Genomic DNA, 10,788 nt, shown 5'->3' with positions numbered 1-10,788 from the left:
GTTCCCCAACCTATACTGGAACCTGGGGTTGTTCCTGCCCAGATGTAAGACTCTAAATTTTCCCTTGTTATATTTCATTAAATTTTTACCCGCCCAACTCTCCAGCCTGTCCAGATCTCACTGGATGGCAGCACAGCCTTCTGGCGTGTCAGCCACTCCTCCCAGCTTGGTGTCATCAGCAAACTTGCTGATAGTACACTCAATTCCCTCATCCAAGTCATCGATGAATATATTGAATAGTATTGGTCCCAGAACTGACCCTTGAGGCACTCCACTAGATACAGGCCTCCAACCAGACTCCGCCCCATTGACCACGACTCTCTGGCTTCTCTCCTTCAGCCAGTTTGCAGTCCACCTCACTACCCGATCATCCAGTCCACACTTCCCCATTTTAGCCGTGAGGATGCTGTGGGAGACAGTGTCAAATGCTTTACTGAAGTCAAGGTAGACCACATCCACCGCTCTGCCATCATCACTCCACCTTGTTACGTCTTCATAAAAGGCTATGAGGTTGGTCAAACACAACTTCCCCTTGGTGAAGCCATGTTGACTGCCCCTGATGACCCTCTTATCCTTGATATGTCTTAAGATGGCACCAAGGATAAGGTGTTCCATCACTTTCCCAGGGATGGAGGTGAGGCTGACTGGTCTATAGTTGCCCAGGTCCTCCTTCTTGCCCTTTTTGAAGACCTGAGTGACTTTTGCTTTCCTCCAGTCCTCAGGCACCTCTCCCGTTTCCCAAGACTTGGCAAAGATGATGGAGAGTGGTCCAGCAATGACTTCAGCCAGCTCCCTCAGCACCCGCGGGTGCATCCCATCTGGACCCATGGATTTATGGATGTCCAGATTGCTTAATTGCTCCCTAACCCAGTCCTCATCAACTGAGGCAAGCTCCTCCATTGCCCTGCCTTCCTCTGGGGCCTCAGGGGTACGGGGCTCCTCAGGACAGCCTCCGGCAGAGTAGACAGAGGCAAAGAAGGCATTCAGTAGCTCTGCCTTCTCTGTATCTTCTGTCACCAGGGCACCCACCCCATTCATCAGTGGGCCTACATTGCCTCTAGTGTTAGTTTTATCTGCCATGTATTTGAAGAAGCTCTTCCTGTTGTCCTTGACCCCTCTTGCCAGGTTTAACTCTAGGAGGCCTTAGCTTTCCTAGTTGCCTCCCTGCATCCTCTGACAACAGCCTTATATTCTTCCCAAGTGGCCAGCCCCTCCTTCCATGATTTGTAAACCCTCCTCTTCCACTTGAGTTTGCCCAGCAGCTCCCTGTTTAACCACGCAGGTCTCCTGGCTCCCTTCCTTGACTTCCTACGTGTCGGGATGCTCTGATCTTGAGCTTGGTAGAAGCAGTCCCTGAATGTTAACCAACTATCTTGGGCCCCTTTACCTTCAAGCAGCCTTGCCCACGGGATTTCCCCCAGCAATTGTTTGAACAGGCCAATGTTGTCCCTGCTGAAGTCCAGGGTTGCAATTCTGCTCGGTATTCTGCTCCCGCCACACGAGATCCTGAACTCCACCATTTCATGTCATGGTCGCTGCAACCAAGGCAGCCCTCCACCTTTACTGCTTCAACCAGACCCAGCCATGCATAGAAATCCCTGGGTTTTTATACCCTTACACGTGCCCCTCACACCACAATTCAGCCCAACAGCAATATTTGAGTCTGGGCTCTTCTTGCTTCTCATTGGATCCTTTTCACTGATCTCAGATGGGCCTTCGTTTTGTTTCTGTTAAAAATCACACAACCTTATAATTCTAAGTGATTAATTCTGTTTAGTACACATTTACTCAAGCTAAATGATTGGTATGAAACTTAAGTTGGGGTCATCCAGTGATCGATGAGTAGTAGAAGATCATCCACACACAGCCAGCTTGTTCAGCAGAGAGAGCTCGCAGTGGGCTCGCCCAGGCTGTCGTATTTATGGAATAAAGTGGTTGGCTCATAGTCAAATTGCACACGGTGGGAAAGGTCTGCATGAGACTCCCTGCGCCCACGACTCATCGCTGTTCAGTGGTGTTCTTCCCTGTGGGTTTCCTAAAAAGAGTCCTTGGCCCGGCTGCAGCTTTGCCTCCGTTGGAGTCTGTACCAAACTGCTGCTGGTGTGGCGGGGACCGCGGTCGAGCGCATCCGCCACAGCCGGCGGGCAGGACTCAAGGACACCCCCGTGAGCGCAGCGGCCGCCGGGCTCGCCCCGAGCCCCGCTGCCTCCCGCCGGAGACACCCCCTAGTGCAGCTCCCAAAGCGAACAACCCGCTCCACGCCGCCCAGACTCTCCTCTGCGGGGCAGCCCGTGCCCCCGCAAGCGGCCTGGCCCTCGCCGCCGGCTCGGCCGGCGGGACCGGGCTCCGCGCCACACGCTCCCCGGGCGCAACACGCCCCCCGCCCGCAGGGACCCCCCGCACCGCCTGGAAGGGTGGGGGCGAGTCCATTATTGGGGGGGGTCAGGTGTCTGCCAGAGAGTTGTATAAGTGGAAAGTTGGCGATCTCCACCTGTGACTCCTCCTCCTCTTGGTAGCGCCCAGCGCAAGGTGGGCGTGAGCGCTGCGGGCGGCTGCCCAGGGCTCCGCGGGCGCCATGCGGCCCCTGCCGTACTTCTGCCGCGGGGAGGTGGTGAAGGGCTTCGGCAGGGGCTCCAAGGAGCTGGGCATCCCCACCGGTGAGCGGGGGGCGCGGGGGGCCGGGGCGTGGCGGGGGTGACGCCTCCCGCGAGGGCCACCGGCGAGGTGTCCGCCGCGGCGGAGCCGGGCTCGGCCCGGCCTCGGCCACCCCGCGGGGCCGGCGGTCCGCGCCGGGTCCCTGTCCCGGCGCCGCGGGGCGGGGGGGATGCCGAAGTGCAGCCGCCGGTCAGAGCCCGGGCGCGGGTCTCCCCGCAGCCGCCGCGCTGGGGCTCCGGCGCCCGGCGGTGCTGCCGGGAGGGGCGCGGGACCCCGGCTGGGGACTGAGCGCCCGTGAGCGCCGCGGGGCCCGCTGGCCGCACAGCCGCGCCGCCGGCCTCGCTCGCTCTTCCTGGGAAAACGCTTGGCTTGCTCCGCGTCAGGTTTTCTGATGCTTCTTTATTTTCAATATACAACCCCGGTCGCTCACTCGTGTTATTTTTCTGGCCTCCCGTTAAACTATTTGTTTGCTTTTTTGTTAGTTAGCTCATCTGATGGAGATCATGACGATTTGCAAGATGTTGGGAAGTGGTGATCCGCACTGTGCGTAGTGGTGTGATTTGGTTTGGCAGCTCGAAAAACGTGCGCTCTTATAAACTTGTTAAACCTCAGATTAGGACAAGAAGGGGAGTGAACACTGGGAGTCGCTTTAAGAACAGAAAAGTAAAGGGAATAATGTGGAGGTTAAAAAGCAGACCAGGTGCAGTCGCCCTAGAGAGCAGTATAATTTCACGTTGCTGTTCTCCATTTGACTTGTCTGAATACAGATAAAGGTGTAATTCAAATGGTTTTCAGTCTCTTCGGAAGCGGCTGAAGTCAGCAGGCATTTTGCCCAAATCCTAATAGGCAAGAAAACCTCGTATAACAAATCTCGAGGTACTGGACATGTCACGACATGTCAATATAAGCTTAAGTTTTTTTCTTTTGATTGTCTATGTATGGCTTATTAGTATCAGGGAATGCGGGAGGGAAGTTTATTTCTGCTTATAAGCTAGGATAGAAACCCACTAACTGTAAATTATTTAAAATTGTCTTGAAACCTTGCATGAAGAACTCTACCCATGTGTGAAGTTAAAGTAGGACTGTTGCTGGCTGAGGACTTTGGTTTATTCCCCTCAGTCAGAAGGGAACCTGTTTTGTTTCAGATTTGTGTTTTTCTAAAAAAATCCTAGGAATCTCCACATGAGTAGCCTACAAAGCAACATGAAAAAATTGGCAGGTGACTGAAATAATAACTTCATTTATTTTAACATATTTTACTTACAAAAAATAAAAAAATACTGATAGTTAAATAATTCCAAAATGGTACTTTGCAGTGGAAAAGAAACTTGACTTTTCTGTTGACCGTACTAAACCAGTGATAGTCCTAATAGTGAAGTGCATTCAGACTGCATGTTTTAGTTTATCAATTTTAACTATAGCATTAACTATTGAATAGTATGTATATAATTATGAAATAATATGAGTAGGAGATGTGGTAACTCCGTTACTGCCACAGAGACTACGTTTTATGAGGCTGTTTTCTGGTTTATACTTTGCAAGTGGCACATTGTATCGCTATCATCATCAGTGTTCTGCTTGTAAATAGCATGTAGACAGGGCTTGGCTTTTAGGTGTTTGAAAATTCTGTGATGCACTTTACTTACACAAATGTACACTTTCTAAAATTTTTGCAGCTAACTTTTCTGAGCAAGTAGTGGAAAGCTTTCCATCCGATATCTCTACTGGTATATACTATGGATGGGCCTGTGTTGGAAATGGAGCTGTACATAAAATGGTTTTGAGCATAGGATGGAACCCTTTCTATAAGAATATTAAGAAATCAGTGGTAAGAATTTTGCTTTGTGTGGTACTTTGGTAATAATAAATGAGCCAGACATTGACTTTGAATAAGATAAGCAAAATTTGATCCATAAATGAGATTAGAAATTCCATTTGCTGTTAGAAATGTATTTGGCGTCCATCTCAGATGTTTGTATTCTGAGGAGGAAAAAACAAAACTCAAAAAAACCCCACAGTAGCCATAGAACATGTAGCTGTAGGTAAATACAAATTATTTTTATTTGTCTCTTCCACCATTACTTAGATACTTCTGAAATAAAAATTCATATTTCCAGTGTGGTTTTGGTTTATCGTGCTGATAGCTAGATAAACATAATCTTAACAGAAGTATTCAATTCAGTCATTATGAGACGCCCAGAGTGAGCTGGAGCATAATAATCTGTCATCCTTCACAATCCATCCACGTTTCGGGTACAAGATTCTGGGGCATCTTAATTTGTAATGATTTTTCCGGTAATTCTTCTCTTAAATGGTGGAAATCAATACATGTAGTGCTGTGGCTTAATGTACAGAATCAAGATCAAAAAATAAATAGTAACAAGATGGAGTTAAAATCTCGAGCTATGGTGTCAGTGGTTTTCTTCTACTGAGTGCCAGTGTTTTTCCTGAGTCTTGCAGAACTTGGTTTTAATTGTTAACACTTGGAAATGGTTTTATTTTGACTTGAATCCCTGCTTCGAAGATAGCTGCCTTCACTCTTTTAGGAATTTTATCATTCTGTTCCTGTGGGTTGCTTGTAAAAGCTCTCTTTAAAACAACTGTTTCAATCAAATTCGTTACAGTTATTTGGACTCAGAAACTTAATGATCAAACAAATCTAGGCATTGTTTGTGACTTGCTGCCACAAAAATCTTACCTCTGAAATAATTATCACAATGTTTTTAAATGCCGTGCAAAGTACAGTTCTTACTAACGTAATCAAAAGCTCTAGCCTCTTAATCTTGCTGTATATATGTTAGACTAAATGTCTCAGTTTTCCTGGTATGTGTGGGAGAGAATTAGAATTAGAGGTATTAGCTGAACATCTTTGCAACAATGGAAACAGACTCAAAATGCATCATGATAATTGTCAACATATTTCTTTTCTTTTAGGAAACCCATATTATCCACTCTTTTGAAGACAACTTTTATGGAGAGATTCTTAGTATAGTCATTATTGGATGTATTCGATCAGAAAAAAACTTCAGTTCTTTAGGTCAGTAGTGGAGCTCTCTTAAACTAGTGTTTTATTTGTCATGTATATTGAAAGAACAGTGTCATTGTTCTCTCTTCATAATCAGCTGTTTAACGTAGCTGTTTCTCAAGGCTAGAGAGTCCTTACAGAGAGATAGACTACAGATAGCTGGGCAGTCACCAACTACATGAAATTTAACAAGAGCAAGTGCTGGATTCTCCCACCGGGATGGGGTAATCCTGGTTATACAAACAAATTGGGGGACAAGAGACTGGAGAGCAGCCCTGCAGAAAGAGATCTGGGAGGCTGGGGTGGTGGCAAGTTGAACATGAGCCAACAGTGCCCTGGCAGCCAGGAGGGCCACCCATGTCCTGGGTGCATCAAGCACAGCATTGCCAGCCGGGCAAGGAAGGTGATTGTCGCGCTCTGCTCTGGTGCGGTCTCACCTGGAGCACTGTGTGCAGTTCTGGGCAACACAGGATAAGGACATCAAACTATTAGAGTGTGTCCAGAGGAGGGTGACTAAGATGTTGAAAGGCCTCGAGGGCAAGTCTTATGAGGAGCTGCTGAGGTGACTTGGTTTGTTCAGCCTGGAGAAGGCCAAGGGGTGACCCCATCCCATTCTACATCTTCCTTTAGGGAGCAGCGTAGGAGGAGATGCTGATCTCCTCTCTCTGGTGACCAGTGATGGGACACCAGGAAATGGAATGAAGCTGCATCAGAGGAAGTTCAGATCAGACCGTAGGAGAAGGTTCTTCACTGAGAGGGTGGTCAGTCACTGGAACAGGCCCCCAGGGAAGAGGTCATGGCACCAAACCTGTCAGAGTTCAAGGAGCATCTGGACGATGCTCTTAGTCATATGGTTTAGTTTTAGGAAGTCCTGTGAGGAGCAGGGAGTTGGACTTGATAATTCTTATGGGTCCCTTCCAGCTTGAGATATTCTATGATTCTGTTTTACCCTTGACTTCTAAGTAAAATTTTTTTTTAAGCTGAATCTACTAGTATATAAATTGGTAATTAAAAAAAAAAAAATCAGAACCTCACAACTTCCAGACTATCAGTACTTATTTATTACAGTCTAAAATTTACCTTGTCATATCGATCAGTTGAGGAGTATCTTGAAAATCATGAGCTTGTTGTAAAAACATTGGTTTAGTCTGTGAGTTTCTTTTAAAAATGCATTAATGTTAAAACTAAAACAGCTAGTGAGATTCTGTTTAGTTTTTTGATAAAATGTCTTGGTACAAGGAAAAAGTAGTGTTTACAGCAGTGAAAAGTGCAACGCATGTCAAAAGCCTGTCATTTTAGAAAGAGAGCATGTTGTTTTTACAACTTCATAATAATAAATGTATTCTGCCTTTGTGATTGTTTTCTGCTATTGTGTAGTACTCTGTTTTTCGCTTGCTGTTGTGTTCAGAATTCAGACCAGCTTTTAAATATTATTTTCATACTTCTCTTTTGCAGAGGCACTGATTTCAGCAATTCAGGAAGACATTGAGGAGGCAAAAAGACAGCTAGATTTACCAGAACATCTTAAACTCAAAGAAGACAACTTCTTTCATCTGCCAGAAGGCAAAACAGTAAACCACTAAGCAAAACCATGTGGGGTTTTTTCATCTCATGGAGCTCTCTTCTTTGTGCTATCATGTATCATTTGATATATGACGTATGCTTGTGCACTGGGTCTGGCTGGTATGGAGTTAATTTTCTTCATAGCAGCTCATATGGTGCTGTGGTTTAGATTTGTGACTGAAACAATGAACATAACACACCAATGTTTTAGCTATTCCTGAACAGCTTGCACAGCATCAAGGCCTTTTCTACTTCTCACTCTGCTCCTCCACTGAATAGATTTGGCCTGTGCAAGAGGTCAAGAGGGGACACAACCAGACAGATGACCTGAACTAAACAGAGATATTCTGTGCCATATAATGGGCATACTGAGCAATAAAATGGAGGGGAGGGGGTTTAGAGAGGTTGGCCATCTTTCGTTTGGGAACTGGCTGGGCATCTGGTGAGTGATTGCCTTTGTATCAGTTGTTTTCTTTTTGTTTCTCCCACTTCTCCTTCACTTGTTAATCTATTTCTGTCTTGACCCACAATTTTTCTTGCTTGTATTCTTTTTCTCCCTGTCCCACTGCGGGAGGCATGGGGGAAGTGAGCTGGTGGCTCTACGGTGCTTAGCTGCCTGCCGCAGTGATCCTGCAACATGTTTTAAGTAATTGCGATTGGAACTGAACACTAAAACCGCACTGGGTGATTTAAGTTTGTGTTACTTGATCATTTAACCAGTCACGCAAGAGGAATAGAAGGCTACTTTAGGTCTTTACAGAAAAATCGTGATTCCAAATGTTACTGGTCATTTAGAGATGTTAGCACATGTGGAACAAGGCCAAAGTTAGTTGTAATCTCTTCTGCCCCTAAGGTGTGGCGAGTTAAATACTTCAATGAAGACTGTCACTTTTTCAGACAGAGAATGTTATTCCAAACTATTTTCCCAGTTTTCTATCATTCTTATATCCAGACTGCAGATATCAGGTTAGAAAATTTTTGTATTGATTGAATCAAAAATTTATCTGTGGTGCAGGAAGCCAATGATTAGGTAACAGTAACGGTTCACTGTAGTTCCTATTTTTGATATGCTATACAGCTATTGTGGTTGTAGCTGTCATTTTAATTGAAATTATTTATTGTAATTTTAATTGAAATAGAGGAAATGACTGTTACTCATTGAATTACTTGAATGTGAGCTAGATACTTCTGCCCAGTTGACTGTGTGTATGACAGCACATAATCTGTGTAGGTGCCTTCTGAGGACACATTTCACTAAAATTCCGTAAGTGAATGACAGGGAGAAAGTTGGTACACTGCGAAAGTTCAGGCTTACAGGGTGGGGAACCAGTCTAACAGTATTTTTGCTCTTTGGGCCCTAAGGCAAAAGAAGTAACTAAAGGCAACTGCATTTTGGTTACTGCTGGCAGCTGCCTTAGATGAGGAAAACTTCTGGGTTGTTCACCATAGTGACAGTGAAATGGATGACTTCAAGGGTGAAGTTAGAATGTAAGGCACAGGAAAATCCTTTCAACCCTCTATACTGAAGTGTGGGTAAGATCCAAGTTTTTGGAAAAGTGAAAGCCTTTGGGGATTCAACACTTTAGTAGATATTGAGTATTTATACAAGTTATGGAGGCCTTTCCCACTCTGAAATATTTGCACACATAAATGGAGGATGTGTTGTCAAAAGTGATAGTAGTTTGGAAAGTATTTGTTGTGTGTATATGTAGTATGTATGTATATACATAGTGTGGGTGCGTGCTTCCAAATCTACTCCAACCCCCCAGTACAATTTTCTGAATTTCCTCCTTTTCCCATCCTATTCTGATCCTGTATTTCGCTGTGGCATTTCAGAGACCTCTGTCAAGGTAGCCTTATGGGAATTCTCTGTGATGGGCACTGTCAGCCTGCCAGGGTTCTAGTCCATAATGTTTTAACTTGCAGCCAGTCTCATGGCCTGTTTGGGAAAAGGCCTTGGGCGAGCCAAGGAGTCCTTGTAGCTGTGCAGGACTTCACGCGAACATTGTTCATAACTTTAACTCCAAAGACGCTGGCAGTTTTGTTCCTAACTGTTGCCTGCACATTTTCAGCACACTTTGGCCTTCTTCGTGGGAAAACATTAAAGTAAAATGACCTTATCTGTTGCCAGAAATACTTACTTTAAAAACAAACACAAACCCTGAAAAAACAAAACCAGTTGAATAGACTTTTACTGTATATATGTTGGAAATCTGTACAAGAATTTTCTTCAGAGTAGAGGTTTTTTTTTCCTCCACTTTTAAATTGAGAGATGATGCGAGAATTTTTTTCAACTTTATTTTTCCCTAGTGTAAGGAGGCATTTCTGAGTAAATAACAATGTCAAGGTCTTGTTCTCCCAGAAAAGTAAAATATAAAACAAATAATAGCCATGATAATCAATGTAATACATTGTCAAGAGCGTATTGAAATAATAGATCTTTCTTGATTGTGGTATTACAGCCAAGCTCATAGCTGCCTTTTAAAATTAGTTTTTGCCAGTGATTTCATCTATCTTTTGTGGAAATTGTAGTGCCTTAAGCTGCTTGTCTTAGTAACACTGTTCTGTAACTGCTGATGAATGCCACTACCCAAAATTCATTTCATAATTTGTTTTTAAAATCACTGTGCTTGAAGATCGAGAACAGTAGCAAAAGGAAAACTTGAGGAACTTAGTTTGCTCACAGCTCTCACCTGCAGTGTTAAGTATGTATACAGTAAAGTAATAAACCGTTCTCTGCATGTTTGCCCTCAAGTTATAGGAAAGGTAATTCCATTTATTTGGCTGAGTGTACCTGTCTCTGCACATTATTTAATAGCAAATATTGTATATTGATTCTTAAGTTCAATACATGATTTGTAGCACAGTATAAACTTTATGAAGGGTTATATTTTCGTATTATGTGCAAATAACTATTCTAGTTTATGTTGCGACACTGTACTATTCATTAAAGAATGTAACTGAGGAAGTAGCAATGCTGCTTATCACAGGTTTTCTGATTTATTGTATTATATGTGATGGGAATCATCTGTGCATATTCTTAGCATGTAATGAAGTAAGCACTGCAGAATTCTTTCATTACAGTCCTTAAGCTCTCTTCAGATTCAGGGAGGGAGAATTGTTGTTCTTGCTTACAAACTTGGGGATAAATTATTTATGTTCCAGATGTTTGCAGTTCTTTATTTGTAAGACAATATGTGAACACCAAGTGTGGCGTAAGGGTCACTGAAATTGTTGGAGTTCAAGTAATGTAAGTATCAAATACTTTTAAAATAAATCCTGTAGTGCATTTTAACTGACTCCTGAAGTGTGCTACTGTTCTGAGTTTGAGTTTATTGACAGTGTAAGAATAATAGTATAAGTTGTTGGTGGGGGGTTTTTTGTGGGGTGTGTTGTGTGTGTTGTGTGTTTTTTTTTTTTTTTTTTTTTTGAATGCTTATAGGTGACAATGGTCTTACTTGGATAGCTGTGGCATTAAACTGTTTGACGTTCTCATAGCTTAAAGAACCTGTCCTTAGCAGATGTTAAAATGCAGGACGCCTTCA

The 10,788-nt window shown here is 44.0% G+C and overlaps 1 protein-coding gene across 2 annotated transcripts; it reads left to right on the top strand.

The window, feature by feature from the left end:
* Positions 1-2,545: 2,545 nt before the first annotated feature.
* On the top strand, positions 2,546-10,509 carry LOC136001781 (riboflavin kinase-like). 2 transcript variants are annotated; one of them, XM_065656426.1, is made up of 4 exons: positions 2,546-2,657; positions 4,332-4,483; positions 5,590-5,692; positions 7,136-10,509. In XM_065656426.1, exons 1-4 carry the CDS (start codon positions 2,576-2,578, stop codon positions 7,261-7,263), a joined length of 465 nt encoding a protein of 154 aa, XP_065512498.1. In that variant the 5' UTR covers positions 2,546-2,575; the 3' UTR covers positions 7,264-10,509. The 2 variants fall into 2 exon arrangements, with proteins under 2 accessions (XP_065512498.1, XP_065512497.1); XM_065656425.1 differs by lacking the exon at positions 2,546-2,657 and adding an exon at positions 3,806-3,874.
* Positions 10,510-10,788: the final 279 nt, after the last annotated feature.

The sequence above is a fragment of the Caloenas nicobarica genome, chromosome Z (genome assembly GCF_036013445.1).
Source record: "Caloenas nicobarica isolate bCalNic1 chromosome Z, bCalNic1.hap1, whole genome shotgun sequence".
In the NCBI taxonomy this organism is placed as follows: Eukaryota; Metazoa; Chordata; class Aves; order Columbiformes; family Columbidae; genus Caloenas; species Caloenas nicobarica.
The sequence above is the reverse complement of the archived record's forward strand: the minus strand, read 5'-3'. Positions and strand labels throughout refer to the sequence as shown.

Coding starts and splice junctions, on each gene's coding strand:
- LOC136001781 (XM_065656426.1), top strand. CDS start 2,576: ATGCGGCCCCTGCCGTACTTCTGCCGCGGGGAGGTGGTGAAGGGCTTC. Junction 4,484..5,589: donor AGAATATTAAGAAATCAGTG/GTAAGAATTTTG, acceptor CTTTTCTTTTAG/GAAACCCATATTATCCACTC. Junction 5,693..7,135: donor AAAAAACTTCAGTTCTTTAG/GTCAGTAGTGGA, acceptor TCTCTTTTGCAG/AGGCACTGATTTCAGCAATT.